This window comes from Stigmatopora argus, chromosome 19 (assembly GCF_051989625.1).
Source record: "Stigmatopora argus isolate UIUO_Sarg chromosome 19, RoL_Sarg_1.0, whole genome shotgun sequence".
Lineage (NCBI taxonomy): Eukaryota > Metazoa > Chordata > Actinopteri > Syngnathiformes > Syngnathidae > Stigmatopora > Stigmatopora argus.
The window spans coordinates 2,399,695-2,425,136 of NC_135405.1; the positions used below are offsets into that span (position 1 = coordinate 2,399,695).

Here is a 25,442-nt window from a genome sequence, read left to right on the forward strand (position 1 = left end):
AAAATACGGTATTTATTAATTGAACTGTACACTCCGTTCTTCACTTTGGAAAAATAAAAGGCTGTACTTTTCAGCCCCGCATATATCCAAATTTATGTATACAATTACAAAAATGAGGCGCTCCTCTATGTTGACAAAATGTGGAGCATGGACATGAGATCTAGGTTGGCCAGTGTCCACACAGGGAATTTGTCGACCAATGAACCCACTGTTGATTGGTTGTTCTGACAGGCTTTTCTTATCTCGAGTCACAGGTTTGTGTGTAATACACTTTTTGTCATGTGTCGCTTAGCCACGAGAGGAAGCATTTTTCGCCTTGTCGCTCTAGTTCCGTAGATAATGAATTGAACGCATGCTTATTAGGAGAGAAAAATGGCAGCTTTGACATAGTCACAAGACTATTGCAACACCATAGAAACTGCCATGTGAGAAGGAAATAAGAACTGATCAATGGAATTTATACCTTTGCCAGAAGTCAATCTGGGGTCACAATTGACTTTATTGGTGTTACTCACATTCGACATGTGTGAAGGGCTCATTCAGATCTTTCAGCATTGCTTCTGGCAGTCAGCAGAGATGAAATACATAAAACTTGCCCAAGATACAATTTGGCATTTTAGGCATTGCATTACAAATTGAAACAGCACATTATGAAAGCCGCAGTATTTTAAACTGGGTGGTTTGCACACTGATTTTGATTTCAGCCAAAACCCTTTTCTTGCCAATCAATGCAGCATTTAATATGAAAATTTTGTTTATTGATTGTTTCATTGCCATTTAACGCCATACTTCATTTCCCCAGGCACTGTTACGATTCATAACAGCCATTGAACTCAATGGACTTTAAGTGGTGGCAGATTACATTAAGCATGAGACACATTACTTAACCCTATACTAAAAACAGAACTGTTATAAGAGTCAAACAAAGGCAGGAAAGCTAGTCTGAGTTGTTGTCATTGAGAAAATCAAAAGCTAGGTAAAGACAAAAACAGGAAATGACTTGGTGTCACAGCTGAAAAAATGAAATTGTGCCATTTTTACACATTATAATGTAAAATGTAGTATGTTATGATAACACATACCGTACACTTGATTGCAGTTTTCAATGCACATTTAAAATCTTTGAGAATCTGCATTCAACAGAACATATCTTTATTTTCTTAAGTAGCTAATGCTTGAGTTTATTCTATGACCCTGCACATGATAAACATCCGATATTTTTGTTATTGTCTGCAGAAATGATCCATGAATGGGAGTTGTATAGTGTTGATCAGGAAACGGACCCCGAGGTGATCAGGAGAAAGACAGATGATGCCTTGAGCACTTTAAACAACATGAGGAATCGTGATTTGTCCACACAAGGGCCAATAACCATTGAAGAGTCAACAGAGGCCCATGACTGTAAGTAGATTTGATCAAGAAACAAACAGGAACGTTTGCAGAGAAACACACATGATGAGGTATCTGGGGCAGGAAGGCAGAGCGAATAAACACTTTTTTTTTCTTAATCATTGAACACATATAGGGCTATTCTGAGAAAACAAAACTGATTACCAGTGTGAATGGAGTTAACAGATATACTTTATTTAGAACAGAAAAATAAAGAAAGTAATAAAAAAACTCATGTTATAAAATTACCGTAATTACTCGAATATAACACGCAGATTTTAGCTATATAATTAATTCCAATAGTTGGGGGTGCGTGTTATAATCAAGAACTAATTTTTTTTTTTTTTTTTTTTTGTGTCTTGTTACATGGCCCTTAGCCTGGTGCTTTTTCTTGCCAAATAAATTGAATTGAAATTGAATTGAATAAAATAAATTACAAATTTTCGATCGAAAAAAGCATTGTCAAACTCACTTTGACGCACGGATTTTACGTCATCTCGTAGAGCCGACGCACGGATTTTACGTCATCTCGTGAAGCCTACGCACGGATTTTACGTCATCTCGTAAAGCCGAGACCACCACTGCCCCCCTCTAGCCTCGTACCCGTCTCAGTTCACCCTCTCTCAGTTCAGTGTTATAATCAATAACTAAAATAAATTACAAATTTTCGATCGAAAAAAGCATTGTCAAACTCACTTTGACGCACGGATTTTACGTCATCTCGTAAAGCCAATCGGATGATGTGTTGTGGGAGGAAGAGGAAGTGGATGAAGGAAGCGTGGACGTTGATAGGATTCTCAACGAAGAGATGTATGAGAGGACAGACAAAGAGAGAGAGGAACTCTTCATTTGAAGGATTCTAATGAATAAATTTGTTTGAACAAAACAATCGTGAAACGAAGAAAAAAAGGTAAGATTTCTGATTTTCGTCAGCGGGAAATTTTAGGTGCGCACTATATTCGAGTACTGCATTTTTCCAGATTTTTTTGGCCCAAAATTACCTGCGTGTTATTTTCGAGTGCACGTTATATTCGAGTAATTACGGTAACAATTTATTCAAGCAGGATACATAAAGCCTTTTCCAGTTCTTGCAACCCCTCCTTTTCAAATTATCATGTTTGACATTTTTGCCAAACACCCTACATGGAAAGCAGAAAGCTGCATCCTGGTCGACTCATTCATTCTTTCAGCTTCCATACCGCACATCCTCGAAAGGTTTGTGGGGGTTGCTGGTTCCTAACCCAGCTGACTTCGGGTGAAAGGCAAACTACACCATACACTGGTCGCCAGTCAGCCGTAGAGCACATGGAGACAAACAACTATACGCCCTCACAATCATATTGCCACCAGCGGGAATCGAGCCGGCCCCTGCCCACACCAAAGTCAGGCGAGTGAAACTCTACACCACGAGGCGGCTCTCTCACTGACTGAATAGTCCAATCACTTGTGCTTTTGGAACCAGCTGTGGTGAAATGCTTGCTTTTTTTCCCCTATCTGGAGTGTAGTTTACTACCCAACTATGAGCTGGAGCTGATTGCTACCAGCAGTGATGAATGGCTATGTTTCTCCCAAGAAAAAATAGAGTGGGATGCCGGTGAAATAGAGGTTTTACGGATCATCGGTTCTTCTATGTTTTGCAAGCGCCTTCTTGCCTGGGATTCATACCGTTGTCACATTAGCGATGCCACCAAGAAGCAATTGAAGAAGCTCCAGATTGATGTGGCCATGATTCCACCAAATTTATACAGGCCCCCGACATCTATTGGAACGCCCCATTCAAGGCCAAAGTCTGACAGTTCTACGAGAACTGGATGTTGCACGGCGAAAAGAGCTACACCAAATCCGGCAAAATGCCAGCACCATCAATGGAAGTTTATTTGAAATGGATTGTCGATGCTCGGGATCAGCTGCCGAAGTATCTAATCATCAAGTCGTTCAAGGGATGCGTACTGACCAACGCTCTCGACGGCTCGGAGGATTGCCAGATCCATTGTTTCAGGTCAGACGGCCAGATTCAGACTGGTTTGTAACTTCTCCAGCAAGCGCGAGCCAATGCCGGCGACGATAAACGTGAACTCGCTCAGAAACTCGACGCTGATGCGGAAGGTGATGTGAATGACGAGGACCGCTAAAATAGCGACGTGTCACTTGATTTTCACCAGTGAATTTTTAATTACTTACCAGTAATCACCTTGTATTTTTACATTTTGTTAAATAAATATGCATATGTTACCTGGTTTCTCTTTTTACCCATAAAATTTACCGCATCCTTTCAAAATTCTGACCAGCTAGTCGAAAAATAGAGCGGCACCTAGAGCGGCACCTTCTAATTGAACGGCACCTCCAATTGAACGGCACTACGGAGAAAGTTTGAAAAATAGATCGGCATGCCGGTGAAATCAAGGTGTTACAGTGTGTCTATATATATATACACGTATATGTATGTATACGTATATATACGTATATGTATGTATACGTATATATACGTATATGTATGTATACGTATATATACGTATATGTATGTATATATGTATATATATATGTATATATATGTATATATATATGTATATATATGTATATATATATGTATATATGTATATATATATATATATATATATATATATATATATATATTTATATATATATATATATATATATATCACGCATATTTATTTATTTATATATTTATTTATTTATTTACTTGATAAGTTGTCGGGGCAACCAAAAGACCGCAACCAAAAGACCGCAACCAAAAGACCGGCGACCAAAAGACCGGCGACCAATCGACCGCACATGTCCGCGAGGGGCTCAGAGTAAAGCCGCTGCTCCTCCGGATAGAGAGGAGCCAGATGAGTTGGCTCGAGCATCTTATCAGGATGCCCCCTGGATGCCTCCCTCGGGAGGTGTTCCGGGCACGTCCCACCAGGAGGAGGCCACGGGGCCGACCTCCGACACACTGGGGAGACTATGTCTCTCGGGTGGCCCTGGAACGCCATTGGGTCTCCCGGAAGAGCTGGATTTAATAGCTGGGAAGAGGAAAGTCTGGGCTTCCCTGTTGAAGCTGCTTCCCCCGCGACCCGACCTCGGATGAAGCGGAAGAAGATGAGATGAGATGAGAAATGGGCCAACAGAAAAATTTCATTTTAGAGATTACTCTATACTTATTTGATGTTTCAAGCATTCCTTTATCTTACTTGTTAAATATTTGGTTTAATGGCATGTAGATTTACACAGGAACTGCATTTGTTAGTCTTTTCTTTGTTGATTATTTAAAATCTGACAGAGGTTGGACACAAATTCCAATTCTGGAATGACTTGTAGTTTTATATTTTTTTCTTTTTATTTTAATTGTTGTTGGGTTTTTTTGGACAGAGGGGGCATGGATAAATGAGCCTGTGCTAATTTCAAAGTTGTATTATTAATTATTCGCAGATGTATGCTATCTGCTGTTATCTCTATCTCCACAGAATAGATGGATCCATTTTTATACAGTAAACTTATATAGAATATCAGCATTTATTTACTGAATTCTACATGATGGCTGTATTTACAGTGCTAAGGCGTATTCGTCAGTTGGAAAAGAAGTCAGTTATTTCAAATGGCAATCTCTCCACAATTAAGATGGCTTTGTCGCGCTTCACTACCAAGCTGTCCGAAACGGAGTCTTTCCTCCAGAATGCAACCAACACAATTGATGAGACAAAGGAAATGAACAGAGGCAATACCCTCCTCAAATTCCAGCGTAATGAGGTAATTTCCCATGACCCACAGGGTTGCTTCAATGTTTTCTGTCTTGTATTCTATTTATTGTTTACTGATTATTTTGTGTTGCATTTAATATACTTTAATATAACACCATAGACTATGTACAACAATTATTTCAAGCTATTTTTTGGTGGCAAATCCCCCAAAGCTCACTAAACTATGAACAGTTTTTAATAGATGCTGTAAGGTCAATTTGATGATTGCCTTCTAAATACATGAAACCTGTTTGAAGATAAGTGCTGAAAACATGGACACAATCTGAGAACGTGTATTCTAAATTTCTTAGTTTTAGGCAGAAACTATTTTGGTCTGATTTTTTTTGTTGGAAATGGCTTTAATACGCCAGCTGTTGCCGCCAGGAGCCGAAGCCCAGTGTTGTCACTGGTTTCTGGCCCACCCCTAAAACTATATATGTAAGTCAGTTGGTTTTCATTTTTTACGAGGACCACTAGGTATAGCACAATCCCCTAAATATGTGCATTTCCTGGATTCGCGATGCTCTAAAAAATGATGGCATTATTTAAACTATCCAAAAAATTATAGATGAAAAAAATTATATAAAAACAGATCTGCCAAACCTCAAAAATCACATTTTGTAATGGATCAAGAGAATTTTCAGATTTTGTGACCCTTTTACCTAGTGCAGGGGTCGGCAACACAAAATGTTGAAAGAGCCATATTGGACACAAAATGAAATACGTCTGGAGCCATGACCGGACGTTTCATCGAAAGAAGTTTGGTCCCCGGACGTTTGGTCGACCGGACTTTTGGTCGACCGGACTTTTCGTCGAACGGTCGTTTCGCCGTCGCCGATTCGCGCGCTCGCCCCGCCCCCGGATTCGTGTGTGTACATGTTTTTCAACCTCGGCCAGCCGTTAGGCTTTTTAATCCAGGACCAAATTATAGTAAAAATTAATTACCTCATTCATTTCCCTTTGCCCTGCAATAGCACTCATCACTCTCAATTTAAAGACTGCTCTCTTTCGTTGAATAATATGTTCTTAATGTTGAAAGTCAATTTGAAAATAAATTTTCACCTTCAATTGTGTCTTTTTTTTCTTTTATTTCAATCCCCAGGTTTGATAAATTACATTGCGTGTCCAAATGCTGTCAAATTTTAGTATCCATTCTGGCCCTCAAGTCAAAAAGTTTGCCCACCCCTAGTATAGACAAACTTGCCTCTTTTATACTATTATTGTCCCAAATTAATTACATTATCAATAAGCTGTCATTCAAAAAGTTTGCCTACCCCTGGTATAGGCAAACTTGCCTCTTTTATACAATTATTGTCCCAAATTAAACACATTATCAATAAGCTGCCATTGACTGCGGTAGACGCCCGATTCATGTTGACTGAGGTGCTATTTCTGTTATTAGTCTACCGCCGTCAATAGCAGCCGGACGCCCGGCTAAATAAAAGTCTTAGTATACTTTTAGCCCGGAACTTTGACATTAATAAAAGGCAATAAGTAAAATTATTTTTATTTATTTTTATTAAAAAGAAGACAAAGCAAATTCATAGATGGTGTTTTTATTAAAGCAGTTAAACTTACAAAAGCAAATTCACAGATGGTATTTTTTTTAAAGCAGTAAAACTTACAAAAGCAAATTCACATATGGTGGTTTTATTAAAGCAGTACAAAACTTACAAATTATGTACAAAAATTACATATACAATACAAACTTACAAATTATGTACAAAGGGAATTCAATGATGGGAGTTTTTATTAAAACAGTAAAACTTACAAATTATATGCAATGGCTTGTAGGTACTGTACTTTGTTTGCAAATCGATTCGGGTTTTCATAGTCATCTGTTAGCTTTTTCAACCGTGTTCGTTATTGAAAAACTAAAATGTGTGCATTAAACACATGGGAATTACCTATCTTTTCTGTTGATTTCGTGTCAATCTGTCAAAAGGCTTGGGAGCTATTGAAGTTATTAGGTTCTAATAACAATAATAAATTAATAATTAATAAATGGAGTGTGTTATTGAAAAAATAAAATGTGTTGGTTAAACAGAAGGTAATTACCTATCTTTTCTGTAAATTTTGTGCCAATACATCAAATTGCTTGGGACCTATTGAAGATATTAGGTGCTAATAACAGTAATAAATTAATACTTAATAAATGGAATGTGTAATGAAAAACCCAAAAAAATCCTTAAACAGAAATATCTATCTCCAATTGTGCAAGTTATCCTACATGAAAAGATTAGAGAGGCCTGTAATTGTCAATATGGGTAAACCTCAACCATGAGAGACAGAATGTGGAAAAAAAAGAAAATCAAATTGTTTGATTTTTAAAGAATTTATTTGCAAATCATAGTGGAAAATAAGTATTTGGGCAATACCAAAAGTTCATCTCAATACTTTATTATGTACCCTTTGTTGGCAATAACAGAGGCCAAATGTTTTCTGTAACTCTTCACAAGCTTTTCACACACTGTTGCTGGTATTTTGGCGCATTCCTCCATGCAGATCTCTTCTAGAGCAGTGATAATTGGGGCTGTCGTTGGGAAACACGGACTTTCAACTCCCGCCACAGATTTTCTATGGGGTTGAGATCTGGAGACTAGCTAGGCCACTCCAAGACCTTGAAATGCTTCTTACGAAGCCACTCCTTTGTTGCCCTGGCTGTGTGTTTGGGATCATTGTCATGCTGAAAGACCCAGCCACGTCTCATCTTCAAAGTCCTGGATGATGGAAGGAGATTTTCACTCAAAATCTCTCGATACATGGCCCCATTTATTCTTTCTTTTACACAGATCAGCCGTCCTGGTCCCTTTGCAGAAAAACAGTCCCAAAGCATGATGTTTCCACCCCCATGCTTCATAGTGGGAATGGTGTTCTTTGGATGCAATTCAGTATTTTTTCTCCTCCAAACACGAGAACCTGTGTTTCTACAAAAAAAGTCCTATTTTGGTTTCATCTGAGACATTCTCCCAGTCCTCTTCTGGATCGTCCAAATGCTCTCTAGCGAACCGCGGACGGGCCTGGATGTGTACTGGCTTCAGCAGGGGGACACGTCTGGCAATGCAGGATTTGAGTCCCTGGCGGTGCATTGTATTACTGATAATAGCCTTTGTTACTGTGGTCCCAGCTCTCTGTAGGTCTCTGGTGTCCTTCGACAGCTCTTTGGTCTTGGCCATAGTGGAGTTTGGAGTGTGAGAGACTGAGGTTTTGGGCAGGTGTCTTTTATACCGATAATGAGTTAAAACAGATGCTATTAATACGGGTAAGAGAGTAGAGTGGAGACCTCGTTAGACCTCATTAGAAGAAGTTAGACCTCTTTGACAGCCAGAAATCTTGCTTGTTTGGAGGTGACCAAATACTTATTTGCCACTCTAATTTGGAAATAAATTCTTTAAAAATCAAACAATGTAATTTTCACTTTTTTCCACATTCTGTCTCTCATGGTTGAGGTTTACCCATGTTGACAATTACAGGCCTCTGTAATCTTTTCAAGTAGGAGAACTTGCCTAATTGGTGGTTGGCTAAATACTTATTTGCCCCACTGTACCTAGGGGCATGTTTTTGAGATGTGAGAAGAAACCGGTGTACCAGTAGAAAACCAATGCAAGCCCAGGTAGAACATGTAAACTCCACGCTGGATGGTCCGAAACTGGGAATAAATAAATTTAAAAAGTAAAACAATAATTGTTTTTACGGCAATAAATAAACAAAGAATGAATGACAAATTCAATACATTGATGCACCTTAGGTATGAATGTAAACCCATTCAATGAGCTTTATAGCCCTTATACTCTGGAAAAAAAACATTATTCTCTGTTTGTTTGTACTTTTCATTCAGGAAACACAGCAGAGGATGGCAGCAGAGGTTACAGCTATTTACAACAGTATGGAAAAAGCCAAACATATACTCTTGGAATCAGAAAATAACGTAGCTCAAGTGGACATGTTGGTCCAGGTAAGATCACTTCATTTTTTTCTTAATAAAAAGGTTTATAGTTTCAGCTTCAGAGACATGAGTGAATTCTGCTGCATTGGGATGACGTGGACACACTTGTTAATGTAAATCTATACATATGACTATTTCTGAGAATGTGTGTGTGTGTTAGTGTGTTTGTCCGTTAACATCGGACAAAAGGGAGACAAGACCGTACATCCGATTTGAATGCGGTTTCGAACAAACAATTGCAAATGTTCGGCTCTAGGATGTTACTGTGCTCGATTTTTGAATTTGGGCCCCAGTTTTAAAAAAAACTTTTTTTTGCGACGAGGAGAAATGGGAAGCGTTAATCAATTGCATTGCATACGTGCCCAAGAGACGGTTTCACTAACCTCTTAGTGTGGTACATCCGACTATGGCAAAACAAATTTAAAAACAATCCAGCACGTTAGGACCTAAGAAAATCAATGTCAATATTTAGAAATGACAAGTTGCTGACATTTGATGTAGGCGCCTTTTGGCCGCCCTCTCAACAGAAGCGACTGGTGAGTGGGAAGGCGCGAGGGCATCTGATTGGTCAGTTCTGCTTAATTTCAAACTTTTCTGGGGTAGTACACCCTCCATTTTACTGACCAGGTTGGAGGTATAAAGAAAGTCCCACAAGACCTTGGCCAGTTTGTTTCTTAGTCACACTCTGGGTGGCTTAAATAGTTCCTTGGTGTCTGATGAGCCACACCTGCCATTGCTTAGCCCATCAGGTGCTGGACCTGTGATTGGGTGAGAGGAGCAACCACCCACCTGTCTGGCCCTGGGCCTGACACCCTCTTGGTATTGTCCACTGAAGCTTTGCCTAGCTTCATAAAATGATTTTTTTTCATTCAGTCACTCTCACTGAAGGAACTCCGGAAATAGCACACAATAGTTGAAAAGCGATGCCAAAAGTTACTAGAGAGGCAGAAGTAAATAAGAAATCAAATCATAAACAAGACAAATTCAATTAATGCAGTGCAACAATTTTAGCTTCAAGCAACCGGTACAAAAATGTTTCCTCTCTTCTGCCTTTTCCTACTCTCCATTTTTTGCTAATTGTACAACCTCTGAATTGCACACATTCCCACAGGCAATCGTATTTGGGAAGTTACCCCTAAGTATATAAACATGAAGGGATAGTAGGTTCGGATAGCATAGTAGCAATGTGTGCTCATGCTTTTATGATGGTCACTTTTTCTTTCATTTTCTTAACAGAATGCAACACAATACCATGCTGCAATTGATGGTGCCAGTCAAAAGCTGATAGAGAAGATGGAACAGCTCTCATCTGCTGATTCAGACTTGATTCGAAGGGCAGATGAGCACGCTCAAGAGCTAGAGAAACAGGCTACCAAACTGGAGTATGAAAAGAGTCTGGATAAAGCATAATGACACATAATCACACAATCACTGTAAATATTAGTACAAAGACAATTTTGGAGTTGACAGCATGTTCTGGAGGGAGGTATGTGTTGTACCCTGTATATTCGCTTGAAACACAGGGAGAAATAATCACAATAGTGATTCGTTGTTGCTTCCTCAATCCAACTTTACTGGTATATATCAACACAAAAACCCATAATATACAATTACACCCATATATATATATATATATATATATATATATATATATATATATATATATATATATATATATATATATATATATATATATATATATATATATATAATCAGTGGCGGGCGGTGCATTTTCTGGTAGCGCCTTCAACGTATCAATCCAACCCTCAAAAACTATTTAATGGCTATAAAACCTCTACTGCAGCTACAGCTGCGACACATAAAAAATAATCAATAAATTAATGCACAAATTGGGGTAAAATCCACTTCCTAGCAGCATTTCATGATTAAATACAAATACTGGAGCTTTTCAGACATTAAAACCAGGCCAGGGGGTGATTTTCCCGGGAAAAGACAGCGTTGAACGTCAATGGCGTAAGGACAAACATTACCCGAGGTAAAATTTACCTGGGGTAAAACCAGCCGAAAACAGCATTTATTGATTAAATACAAATACTGGAGCTTTTTAGACATCAGAATCGGGCCCAGAGTATCATTTCCCTGGTAAAAAGACAGCGATGAACGTCGATACGTCCATACGTGAAATGACAAAAAATGCACTAAAATTAGGTAAAATCCACTTCCTAGCAGCATTTATTGACTGAATACAAACACTGGAGCTTAAATACAAACACTGGAGCTTTTCAGATATCCGAACTTGGCCCACAATTGAAATATTATTTAGGAATATAGCCATATTTGTAATTTTACCCACCAAATATCCTTTTTACACAATATCCATCCTCCTTTCTTTCTTCCTTCTTTCCTATCGCCATCGAAGCTAATGATGAAAGTCGAGCCTGTCCTGTCATATTTCCGGCATAGTCCGTTTTGAAAATGGCATTAAATCAACACAACAATATACTATTTGCTTGTGGAGCTAAGTTAGCGCGCTGAAAGTGCCCCACACACCATTTTCCCGGCTGTAACAGGCTTGCTAGCTTCGGAGTTGACCGCCCTTTCTTAATGATGTCCATTTTTTTCCTGAAAAAGTCCGTCTAGAAAATAGCTTTGTGAGCAAACAGAATATATTTGTTTTTGCTTCTGTCGGCCATAGTGGGTGGAGTTTGCGATCTCGGCTGCCTCGGTACTGCTTTGGCCCGCCTACTAGCCAATCATAGTTTGTGAAAGCAATGACATGTCCCAGTCAGCAAAATGCTAACGCCTATGAAAAATCATTGTGGGGTTGCCAACTCGAAATCTGATTGGTTAAAAGCAACAGTCTAGTTTAATGCAGCAGAGCCCGCAAGAACTGATTGTGCCGGCTTTGAGGCAGATCTGATCTGGCAACAAATAATGGCTGAAATGTGATTGGTTTGGTTAAATGCTTCAATATGAAAACACACATCTGGAAGCAGTGCAACCAGGGGGGAAAGCAATGAAAGGAAGCTAACAGACCATTTGGAATAATAACTACGTATTGATGGACAAAATATAATATGATTCAGATATTTGTTAGGCCAGCAGAGAAGGCCTTGAAGGCCCTGACGACGGCCCGCCACTGATATATATATATATATATATATATATATATATATATATATATATATATATATATTAGCAACACGTTAGAACCCAAAACATAATGTACAATTTCACCCGTTCAATATATGGTCATAACTTGTTTTATCTTTTCACAACTTCGAGAAGTCCTTCTCAACTATTCAAAAGGGTAAACAATGAAATATCAATAACATAAATTCCTTGCTATAACTGTCATTGACACTCTACAGCAGTGGTCTCAAACCGGTCCTCAAAGGGCCGCAGTGGGTGCAGGTTTTCATTCCAACTCAACACGAGGATACCTTTTGCAAGTGTAATCAGTTAATCAGTTGATTGCAGCCAGGTGCTACTTATTTTAGAAGACACCTGATTGGTTAAAATGTCGGCACTGGATCGGTTGGAACAAAAACCAGGACCCATTGCGGCCCTCGGCGGAATCGGTTTGAGACACCTGCTCTACAGGGTAATGGCGGCCGAAGGTAGCATACTGAATGTTACATACATGTGCATGACCCGGGACTCGCACATTCACGCTCGCAATTCAAAAGTAAATAAACATTACTAAACATTATCTTCTCTCTCACACGCTAAACAGTGTATATTGCAAACCACAAACTCAACCGGCCTCTACAACAACCAGCATACCTTGAAACACAGGGGGAAATAATCACAAAGTGATTCGTTGTTGCTTCCTCAATCCAACTTTACTGGTATGAAGGAAATCTCCCGTGTTGGCCAAGCTATGTGCTCATCAAGGCATCAATAATCGAATACCGATATACATCCAATCCAAACTAGTGGTATAGGCATCAAGGCATCAATAATCGAATATGGATGTACATCCAATCCAAACTAGTTGCACATCCCCAACATGCGATCGTTAATAAAGTAAACACTTTAGCATGTCACATATGCACGGAGTTGCTCTGGGCATCCAAATTGGGGGCAATTCTAGCAATGTGCAAAATAAGAGTCATTTTGAAATTCTCCTTTCCCTATGTCATCATATAGTATAACCACCAGTGGCGGGCGGTGCATTTTCTGGTAGCGCCTTCAACGTATCAATCCAACCCTCAAAAACTATTTTATGGCTATAAAACCTCTACTGCAGCTACAGCTGCGACACAAACAATAATCAATAAATTAATGCACAAAAATGGGGTAAAATCCACTTCCTAGCAGCATTTCATGATTAAATACAAATACTGGAGCTTTTCAGACATTAAAACCAGGCCAGGGGGTGATTTTCCCGGGAAAAGACAGCGATGAACGTCAATGGCGTACGGGCAAACATTGCCCGAAAATGGGGTAAAATCCAGCCGAAAACAGCATTTATTGATTAAATACAAATACTGGAGCTTTTTAGACATCAGAACCGGGCCCGGAGTATCATTTCCCCGGTAAAAAGACAGCGATGAACGTCGATACGTCCATACGTGAAATGACAAAAAATGCACTAAAATACTAAAATTAGGTAAAATCCACTTCCTAGCATCATTTATTGATTGAATACAAATACTGGAGCTTTTGAGACATTACAACCAGGCCAGGGGGTGATTTTTCCCGGGAAAAGACAGCGATGACGTCAATGGTGAAACGCCAAAAATTAAACTGGGGTAAAATCCACTTCCTAGCAGCATTTTGTGATTAAATACAAACACTGGAGCTTTTCAGATATCAGAACTTGGCCCACAATTGAAATATTATTTAGGAATAAAGCCATATTTGTAATTTTACTCACCAAAAATCCTTTTTACACAATATCCATCCTCCTTTCTTTCTTCCTTCTTTCCTATCGCCATCAGCTAATGATGAAAGTCGAGCCTGTCCTGTCATATTTCCGGCATAGTCCGTTTTGAAAATAGCATTAAATGAACACAACAATATACTATTTGCTTGTGGAGCTAAGTTGGCGCGCTGAAAGTGCCCCACACACCATTTTCCCGGCTGTAACAGGCTTGCTAGCTTCGGAGTTGACCGCCCTTTCTTAATTATGTCCATTTTTTTTCTGGAAAAGTCCGTCTGTTAAATAGCTTTGTGAGCAAACAGAATCAATCTGTTTTTGCTTCTGCTTCTGTCGGCCATAGTGGGTGGAGTTTGCGATCTCGGCTGCCTCGGGTACTGCTTTGGCCCGCCTACTAGCCAATCATAGTTTGTGAAAGCAATGACATGTCCCAGCCAGCTAAATGCTAACGCCTATGAAAAATCATTGTGGGGTTGCCAACTCGAAATCTGATTGGTTAAAAGCAACAGTATAGTTTAATGCAGCAGAGTCCGCAAGAACTGATTGTGAAGGCTTTGAGGCAGATCTGATCTGGCAACAAATAATGGCTGAAATGTGATTGGTTAAATGCTTCAATATGAAAACACACATCTGGAAGCAGTGCAACCAGGGGGAAAAGCAATGAAAGGAAGCTAACAGACCATTTGGAATAATAAGTATTGATGGACAAAATATAATATGATTCAGATATTTCTTAGGCCAGCAGAGAAAGCCTTGAAGGCCCTGACGGCCCGCCACTGATAACCACCCATAGGGTTGTCCCCTGGAAAAATTAATAACACTAACAATATACTATCTTATTTTCTACAGGAATCTGCGAGAGAGCAATACTAATGGCATTGTACAGAAGGCCATAAGTGCAGCCAATGTCTACACCAATATTGTGAAGTACATCAACAATGCCAATATCACCTCGCAAACTACCCTGAACCTATCCCACACGGCAGATGATGTAAATTCACACAGAAAAAAACAGGAAATATATTTTGTATTCTTGTTGTCATTAAGTTACCGTGTCATTCTGTCTTCCATACTTCATTCAGTCTGTCACTAGGATCAACATGCAGCTTAATGACCTAATGGTAAAATGTGACAATGTTTTTAAGGAATCTGTTTCGTTGCATTCAGAACAAATAGGTAGGCCACACTCAAACATTGGCCATCTCACCATATTGTGTAAGCCAGTTATCCCAATATTTCCATCCTTCTGATTCCAGAGGTAGAAGCTGCAGTGCTTGACAAGCTGAAATACATTGAAGAAACAAAAGAGACCTTGGATAAAAACACTGTAAAACTTGAAGAAATGGTCAAGAATATGGAAACAGATACAGGTATAAGACAGTTCAGTGTTTGCTTCCAACTTCAGAATAACAGGGTATTGCACTGAGATTCCCATCTTAATTGTTGGGCTATTATTTTGAGGTTGGCGGGGTGTTTGTCTAGCTTGATTGCAGAAACAAGCACAAAATTTCTGGTCACAGCCTGATCATGGATTCTTTTACCCTCATATTCCTTTCATTTTCTTGACATATATTTTTTATTATTTTAACCAGGAAATATAAATAACCTTACCACATCTCTTCACCTTTCTAGCGCGAACTAACCAGCGACTGGAATATACACTCAAGGTGGCTGAGGGAACTCTTAACCGCTCAGCACTAGTGCTTGAGACCATTACACCCCTGAGTTCCAAAGTAGAGGAGTGGGCGAATAACATGAAAACCAACAAATATTCCACAGCTGCCTATGAAAAAGCTGTTGTTTCTGCAAAAGAATCAGGTATGTTATTATGTGGATTATGCGTATTGAAAGAAACAAAAATCTTTAAACTGTCTCTCAGGTATTCAATGTACTCACCGGGAAATGTCTGAGAGTCTTGTTGTGTGGAGTTTGCATGTTCTTGCTCGCGTAGATTTTCCCCAGGTACTCCGGTTTCTTCACACATCCCAAAAACATGCATAGTAGGCTAGTTGAACTCTCTAAATTGACCCTAGGTGTGAGTGTGAGCGTGAATGGTCCTTGTGCCCTGCAATTGGCTCGTAACAAATTCGGGATGTCCCTCGTCTACTACCTATAGTTGGCTGTGATAGGCTCCACCACCAGTGCGACCTTTGTGTGGATAACCGGTACACTAAATGAATGTATGAAATGCAGATTCTCTGGTAAAACCTCTTTGATATTAATGTGAGTTACTTCTTACATGCTTCGTTTTTTTCCCCCAATACTTTCCAGTTGATAACCTTCATTTTCTTGTTCCTGAACTTCTGGAAAAGCTCAAGGTTGTTGAACAGAAAAAGCCTGTCAATAACATAACTACGAATGTCATGAGAATCAGAGAACTCATAGCTCAGGCCAGGAGTGTGGCAAAGAAGGTGAGTTCACATACAATATATGAATATTAGCCTTTAGCTGCCTCTCAAACATCACATTTTCAAACGGTTCTTACAGAATATTTGAGTGCGATAATAACACCCTTAACTTTATTTGTAATAATGCATTATGTTGTGTGTTAGAAATGACTACTTGCAATAAATTTATACTCAAGGTAATTAGTTTACAAATAATATCTTAAAGGAAGAAATATATATTATAAATAACCTTCAAAGAAAAGATGGTCCTTTAAAGGATATTTAAATCACAATTTTCTTAGATCCGTTGATAATGGAGAAAATTATATTGAAACACACAAAATGACATTGCTTATGATTGCAATTTTTGCAGTTTGAAACACTGATAGGCTCAAACGCTTTTATAAACAAAGTACAATAATATAAACAGTCTTTATAGTTACTGTAAACCTGTCCCCATCTAGAACATAAACAAATGCTGTATCACATGTTGGATCTCCTTACATCATGCAGCTTTTCTCAACATCCTGTTTGTGCAGCTGAAACTGAGACACTATGGGATATCAATTACGGATTCTCCTTTTCCTTATGGCATTTTTTCCCATTCAAAATCAGTGTACAGTAATAAATACCTTGAGATACGAGCTTAATGTGTTCCGGGACTAACCTTGTATGTCGATATCTCAAATCAACGTTTCCCATAGATACGAACTAAATACAAATTAATTCATCCCCACCCTCTGAAAAAACACCAAAAAACAGGATATTACAATGGAAAAACATATTTTATTAGTTCTAATTCACTGTCTACTAACAGAGAAACAAATAACTAGTGGTTATGATGTTCAATAGTAAAATGAGACATTATTCAATATAACGTGGAGTGTGCGGAGAGGAGAGAGAGAAAACACACCCGTGACATAACAAACTTAACAAATTTAACGTACGACACACTTTAAAATAAGTTTTAATCTTACCTTACACTAAACTTAATTCTAATTTTGTTTTAATTTTTTTACTTCTCTTCTTAATAATAATAATAATCGGACATAGGCTTTGTCATCATCATTGACTCGACAAAAGCCTAATTGTCATCATACCGAGCTGCATATGATGAAATTGGTAGTGCTTCTCCACAAAGTGCGCTTTCCCGGCAAAAGGCCCAAATAAGTGATAATTTCAGACTTGTTGGCATTCTGCCGTGATGGATACATCGCATTACCCCTCGAGCGCAACCAAATCCCGGCGACTGTAGAAAAGTTTGCCTCGCAGATGCCAACAAAGAAAGAAAAAACGGATCACTTACCTCCCACTGTCTCCTCACTTACCTTCAGTCAGCTAGTAGGAGGCAGATCACCGCCCAACGTCCTTCAGGTTACCTCACCCTGAAGTTGTTACATAGAAGGGATTGTGTGTCGTGGTACCGCAAGTTGAGAGTCCTGATGGCTGTGGGAAAAAACTGTCCTTAAGCCTATTTGTCCGTACTTTGTGAGACCTGTAGCGGCTGGAACAGGTTGTGACCAGGGTGGTATGTGTCCCCGACAATGTTTAGGTACCGAGGGCCGACGATCCTCTAGGGAGTGTTAATCACTCTCTGCATGGCCTTTTTGTCTGCTGCCGTGCTTCCAGCATACCACACTGTAATGCAGTATGCCAGGATGCTCTCCACAGTGGCTCTATAGAAGGTCACCAGAAGCTTAGTGTCCAAGTTGTTCCTCCTGAGTACCCAGAGGAAATGGAGTCGTTTCTGGGCCTTCTTCACTACTGCCGTGGTGTATGTAGACCAGGAGAGCTTATCCGTGACGTGGACCCCCAGGAATTTAAAGGACTGGACCCTGTCTACACATACTCCATATATGAGTATTAGGATTATTTCTTTAGTTTTCGTGGTGTTCAGTGTGAGATTGTACACCGAGCACCACAAAGACAGTTTGTTGACCTCACCTCTGTAGGCCCTCCTGAGATGAGTCCGACCACAGTGGTGTCATCGGCAAATTTGATGATGGAGTTAGACTGGTGGGTTGGTGTACAGTCGTATGTGTACAGGGAGTACAGAAGAGTACTCAGTACACAGCCCGGAGGGGAGCCAGTGCTCTGTGTAGTGTGGGAAGAGAGGTGGGGACCAAGTCTAACAGTTTGTGGTCGGTTGGTTAAGAAGTTCTTTATCCAGCAGCAGATGGAAGAGGATAGTTCAAGGTGGGAGAGTTTGTCAGCCAGAATGTTCGGTATTACGTGACCGGACGTTTCGCTGAAAGACGTTTGGGCGACGGATAGTTCCCCAAACTGACATTTTGCCGACCGGACGTTTGGTCGAACAGACGTTTCCCCGACCGGACGTTTGGTCGACCGGACGTTTGGTCGACCGGACGTTTGGTCGACCGGACGTTTCGCCGACCGGACGTTTCGCCGACCGGACGTTTGGTCGAAAGGACGTTTGGAAGAACGGACGGTTGGTCGACCGGACGTTTCGCCGTCGCGGGATTCGCGCGCTCGCCCCGACCCCAGATCGTGTGTGTACATGTATTTCAACCTCGGCCTGCGGGCCATATACGGTTAGGCTTTTTAATCTGGCCCGCCGCCGGCGTTGTCCAAATTATAGTAAAAATCAATGACCTCATTCATTTCCCTTTGCCCTGCAATACCGCTCATCACTCTCAATTTAAAGACTGTTCTCTTTTGTTGAATAATAATATGTTCTTAATGTTGAAAGTAAATTTGAAAATAAATTTTCACCTTCAATTGTGTCTTTTTTCTTATATTTCAATCCCCAGGTTTGATAAATTACATTGCATGTCCAAATGCTGTCAAATTTTAGTATCCACTCTGACCCTAAGTCAAAAAGTTTGCCCACCCCTGGTATAGACAAACTTGCCTCTTTTATCCTATTATTAACATGTACACACATGATCCGGGGGCGGGGCGAGCGCGCGAATCCCGTGACGGCGAAACGTCCGTTCGACCAAATGTCCGGTCGGCGAAACGTCCGTTCGACCAAACGTCCGGTCGGCGGAACGTCCGTTCAGCGAACTGTCCGTCACCCAAACGTCTGTCGACCAAACGTCTTTCGCCCAAACGCCCGAGTACCCCGTTATTGTAGTGTTGAAGGCTGAGCTATAGTCAATGAAAAGCATCCTCACGTAATTCCCATGGTGCTCCAGGTGGCTCAGTGCTGTGTGTAGAGCTATGGCGATAGCGTCCTCAGTGGACCTGTTTGCTCTATAAGCAAACTAGTGAGGGTCAACTGAGGGAGGGATTGTATTCCTGATATGGCGGGCAACCAACTTTTCAAAGCACTTCATGATCACAGGCGTGAGTGCAACAGGCCTATAGTCATTCAGGCTGTCAATGGTTGGCTTTTTAGGGACAGGGATAATGGCGGCAGATTTCAGGCAGGTTGGAATGATGGATTGTTGCAGGGAACAATTGATTTTTTTGGTGAAAACACCAGCTAGCTGGTCAGCACAGGCTTTGAGCACCTTCCCAGGTACTCCGTCGGGGCCAGCTGCCTTCCTGGTGTTCACAGACCGCATTACCAGTCTCACTTCATGTTCCTGAAACTTCAGTGTACTGCTGCAGGGTGGTGGGGGTGTTGAGACTGGGTCTGATTTGTCAGTCTCAAAGCGAGCAAAGAAACGGTTCAGTTCCTCAGCTAGTGAGGAATCTGCATTAACAGATATATTATTGTCATTGTAATTGGTAATATGTCGTATTCCCTGCCACATCTTCTTTGGGTTATTTTCTGTGAAGTGCTCCTCAATTTTCCTTGTATATGCTGCCTTGGCCTTTTTAATGCCTCTCTTCAGCTCTGCTCTGGCAGCGCTGTATTGTACCTTGTCACGGCATTTGATGAGTGCCTGTGTCTCCTTGGTCATCCAGGGTTTTTGGTTAGGAAAAACCTGTATCTGTTTATTAACAGTGACGTTGTCCGTGCAGTTTTTGATGTAGGAAAGTAAAGTGTCCGTGTAGTCCTGGAGGTTGTGGTGTTCGAAAAGTTCCCAGTTGGTGCGGGAAAAACAGTCCTGCAGCTGAGAAAGGGCGTCCTCGGGCCAAGTTTTTATTATCTTTATTTGTGGCCTTGTTAGCCTCCGGAGCGGAGTGTATGCTGGGGTGAGGGACAGGCAGAGATGGTATTATCCAGCCAGGTGAGGGAGGGAAGTGGCTCTATAAGCATGTTTTATGTTAGAATAAACATGGTCTAGAGCAGGGGTCCCCAAACTTTTTCTTGTGAGGGCCACATAACTTTTCCCTTCTCTGATGGGGGGCCGGTGTCAGTTTGTAACAGAAAAAGTGTGACGATCGTAGGGGAGCTTAATTTTTTTTTATTGTTTTCCAGAAAGCCACACATAACCAAATAACCCTTTCCAGGTTCTTTACAGAAAAAAAGTCAGGAAACATATAATAACACTATTAATGAAATAAATAATAACTAAATAACCCTCTCTGAGTTCTTCACAGAAAAAACAGAAAATAAATAACACTATTTATGAAATAAATAATAACTAAATAACTCTCTCTGGGTTCTTCATAGAAAAAAAAGCCATGGAACATTAACTTTCTGTTGTGCCATGCACAATCTTCTCCCTTTGCTCTGTAGTTTATGCACGACACCACAACCGTCATTACAGAATCCCACGTCAACATTTTGCAGCACAGTGCTTGGTGGTGAATTTGGCAGTGTACTCGTAGCGGGGCGGTGAGACCCCTTTTTTCCAACTCCCGGTTCATGCGTCCCATTATTAGACCGCGAGTTTCGGCCACCATGCTAGGAGCCCCGTCAGTCGTGATGCTAGCTAGCTTTGACCAGTCCAGGTCCAACTTCTCCATGGTTTGGCACACTTTGTCAAAAATATCCTCTCCCGTTGTAGTCCCTTTGAGACTTTGGAGGGCTGCCAGATCCTCGCAAATCTCAAAGTTTGCGCTAACTCCACGAATAAAAATGAGCAGTTGCGCTGTGTCTTGCACGTCCGTGCTTTCATCCAGTGCTAATGAAAAAAAGTCAAATTATTTCGTCTTCTGCTGCAGCTGGGCATATACATTACTCCCGATTTCTTCAACGCGTCTGGTCATTGTACTCACCGACAGACTTACGGCATTAAATGCATCTTTCTTCTCGGGACACACCTCCTCCGCGACAGTATCCATACATTTCTTAACAAACTCTCCGTCAGTGAAAGGCTTACCGCTGCTTGCTATCAATTTAGCAACCCAAAAGCTGGCCCGAACGGATGCCTGGTTCTGCTGAGATAGTAGTCCACTTTTTCGCTTTGAGAGTTTGTCTGCTCGTATTTGGCCTTGCAATCTATCGTACTTGTCTTTGTGACGGGATTCATAGTGTCGGCAAAGATTGTATTCTTTGAATACCGCCACCGTCTCTTGACAAATGAGACAAACAGCCTTTTCTTTGCATTGAACAAAAAAATAATCGTTTGTCCACTCCAGGTTAAATACCCTGCATTCTGAATCAATTTTTCTCTCACCTAACTTTTTCGCCATTATTCCGTTCTCAAACAGGTTGCAGTTTTAATATGCTTGAATAGTCCGCGATGGTCCCAGGGCTCCGCCCTCACCTGCGATCGTCCAGATGTCTCGGTAACACTGCTCGTGCATGCAACGGTGGACGTGCCCGCATGCATCAAAGGGAAACACTCTCCCCGCGCGTGTCACCAAAGAAGCAATGCGAAGCCCCGCTTCACTGGGATGATTTGTGGGCTCAGCAGGGGTGCAATGAACCAAACACAAGATTAAAACGTCCCAGTATTCAAGGCCAAATAGGAAAAAAGATCCGATAGCGTCTCTGGTATTGTTCAGAGGGCCGGTCCAAATGTGCCGGCGGGCCGTATCCGGCCCGCGGGACGTAGTTTGGTGACCCCTGGTCTAGAGTTTTGTCTCCTCTGGTGTGACACTTCACATACTGGATAAACTTAGGCAGAACAGTCTTTAAACACGCGTTGTTGAAGTCACCAGCGACAATAAAGACTCCATTGGGGTGGTCAAGCTGCTGTTTGTTTACAGCCGTTAGCAGGAGGCTAAGTGCCGTGCTAACGTTAGCATCCGGTGGGATATAGACAGCCATTACTATGATAACCGTTATATATATATATATATAAAAGAGCCCGAATAGAAGCACAATATTGTTTCCTCATCCCATGTCATTTTACTGCACATAAGCGTAATATAGTGAATAGTACATCAGCTCTCAACGAGACGTCGTGAGATTTTGGCATCTGTCGTCATTCTTTTCCTTCTTTTCAGTTGTCCACATTAATCGAACGCATCTCGAGAGTATATATTTGTTTTGCTTCTGATGTTATCATGATTTATTTTACACTTCAAACTTTTTTATTGCTTTAGTGAGAGTCAGAATCATTAATCCAGACAATTTGTAGAAGTAGCAGTCTTCATTTAAGTAGTCTTCAAATTACTGAGCTATGGCAACATACACTAAAACAAGGTACAGATCTTGTAATTGCCTGATTGGTGGACTGCGGGGCATCCATTGTAAACACAGAATCAAAACAATAACAACTAGAGAAACAAATATGGGAAAATCTTGTCTTAACCGTTGAGGATCATGTGAGAGTATTTCCCCCAAAAATGTTGAAATATTGAGGTAATTTATTGAATAATTGAAATGCAATTCTTCCATATAGCACCTTTTTAAAAAGAAGTTAAATGTTTTTCTGCCCTAGGCTCAAGTTTCAATGAAGTTCAATGGTCAATCTTCAGTAGAGATTCATGCTGATACCAACCTAGAAAACCTAAAGGCAATGACGTCCATCAGCTTATTTATGAAAGTTGACCCAGACAAGGATCCAATAGAGGATCGTTTCATTTTATATCTCGGAGACAGGAATGTAAGTATGTTTAACTTTTCTTTTATTTTTTTTTATTCAGTGCTCTATAGACGTCACGTGAGTCATCACACTGGTGTGATCGTAGGACTCAAAGGGTTAACTCTTCCACTTGGGGCCGGATGTATTCTTTGATTCAGAGAGGGCATTCCTCCCATTGACTTGAGGATATTTGGTTTAGATTTGTAGCGAATGATTATTATCTCAGATGACTGATGCTCTGCTACAAACTGCAACAGCGAGATTTAAGCAAGCTATAGATTGATATAGCTTTGGAACTGCAGTATAATCATTTGCAAAAAGCAGACTAAAGAACTAACTTGCTTATTACCTATCTATTTATGTCTAAAATGCCTTTCCTGTTCTGCATTCTCACTCTCTTGCTACTGTGACAATGAAATTTCCCGAATACGGGATGAATAAAGTTATCCAATCCAATCCAATCCAAAAGTGATGACACCTAACAGGAATCGCCTAGTGTGTCACCTTCACTTATTACTGTACAGTTATGGTCAAAAGTTTACATACATTTGTGAAGAACATAATGTCATGGCTCTCTTGAGTTTCCAGTTATTTCTACAACTCTGATTTTTCTCTGATAGAGTGATTGGAACAGATACTTCTTTGTCACAAAAAACATTCATGAAGTTTGGTTCTATTATGACTTTATTACGGGTGAACAGAAAAAAGTGATCAAATCTGCTGGGTCAAAAATATACATACAGCAGCACTAATATTTGGTAACATGTCCCTTGGCCATTTTCACTTCAATTAGGTGCTTTTGGTAGCCATCCACAAGCTTCTGGCAAGCTTCTGGTTGAATCTTTGACCACTCCTCTTGACAGAAATGGTGCAGTTCAGTTAAATTTAATGGCTTTCCGACATGGACTTGTTTCTTCAGCATTGTCCACAAGTTCTCAATGAGGTTTAAGTCAGGATTTGGGAAGGCCATACGAAAACCTTAATTCTAGCCTGATTTAGCCATTCCATTACCACTTTTGATGTGTGTTTGCGGTCATTGTCCTGTTGGAACACCCAACTGCGCCTGATAGGTTCACCAATATGTATTCCCGGATGCACGCACAAATAAAAGAGACATGAGACTCAACTGTGGTGTTCTTGCAAGAGAATCGAACCTGACTCGCCTTCGTCCAAGATTCATTCTGCCGTTCGACGCATCTCTCTTGCTGTTTATTACATCAGATTAAACAACATGGATCTCAGTTCTCAAAACAATTGAAGGTCTACCGGACCTTCCCAAGGGAGCGGTGTGAACAACACTGTGAGAAGTCGATGTTTCTCAAAACAAATGAAGGTCTACCGGATCTTCCCAAGGAGCAGTGTGAACAACAGTGTGAGATGTCCAGCTGGAGAGAGGAGTGACATTCCCGCTGCTTAGGCCAAGTGAAGCAAAGCATTCTTCATTGCAAGCAAATATATAATATTGCAAGACTAACAATCCTAACATTTTAAGTGAAGCAAAGCATTCTTCATTGCAAGCAAATATATATTAATGTAAGACTAATAATCCTAAGTGAAGCAAAGCGTTCTTCTTTGCAAGCAAATATATAATATAATGTAAGACTAATAATCCTAACAGCGCGAAGTCACCAGCTGTAGTCACTCATAATCACTCTCAAGAAGTTAAGAGGCCATGCTATGAAGCTCATTCCACTGACAACTTTCTAAGTCACCAAAATTGCTAATTCGTGTTGCTGTATGTATATTTTTGACCCAGCAGATTTGATCACTTTTTCTGTTAACCCATAATAAAGTCATAAAAGAACAAAACTTCATGAATGTTTTTTGTGACAAATAAGTATCTGTTCCAATCACTCTATCAGAGAAAAATCAAAGTTGTAGAAATAATTGGAAACTCAAGAGAGCCATGACATTATGTTCTTCACAAGTGTATGTAAACTTTTGACCACAACTCTATGTCTCTAAAGGCTTATAAATTGAATCTGTGACAAAGGGAAAGTTCAACCCCAATTGAAGACGAATCTGACTATCTGCAAACAACCATCTTTTAAGACCTGGAGTAGAATTAATTTGTTTGAAATTTATTAGGGTCTCTGGCACCTGGTTGAACCTCTTTGTTACACATTGGGTTGGTCATGTTTTGTTTTTTGTCCCTTTGTGACCTGTCCTTGTGATTTTCCATTCATTTCACCTGTCATTTCCCCACTCCTGGTGTATTTTCTGCGTGCTACCACTCATGTGACTCAGGTGTTTCCGATTGTCTTCTCAACAATGTGCGTCGATTTATACCCTGTGTATTTG

At 40.4% G+C, this 25,442-nt stretch overlaps 1 protein-coding gene across 1 annotated transcript in view; it reads left to right on the forward strand.

Moving 5' to 3' along the window:
- The window catches only part of lama4 (laminin, alpha 4), a 73,516-nt gene that overhangs the window by 24,245 nt on the left and 23,829 nt on the right, over positions 1-25,442 (forward strand). Inside the window, exons 12-21 of the mRNA XM_077586855.1 lie at positions 1,237-1,401; positions 4,943-5,139; positions 8,968-9,084; positions 10,312-10,457; positions 14,771-14,912; positions 15,004-15,097; positions 15,178-15,291; positions 15,554-15,739; positions 16,193-16,332; positions 22,998-23,162. Of these exons, the coding sequence (XP_077442981.1) occupies positions 1,237-1,401; positions 4,943-5,139; positions 8,968-9,084; positions 10,312-10,457; positions 14,771-14,912; positions 15,004-15,097; positions 15,178-15,291; positions 15,554-15,739; positions 16,193-16,332; positions 22,998-23,162 (1,466 nt within the window). The remainder of the gene's footprint in view (positions 1-1,236; positions 1,402-4,942; positions 5,140-8,967; positions 9,085-10,311; positions 10,458-14,770; positions 14,913-15,003; positions 15,098-15,177; positions 15,292-15,553; positions 15,740-16,192; positions 16,333-22,997; positions 23,163-25,442) is intronic.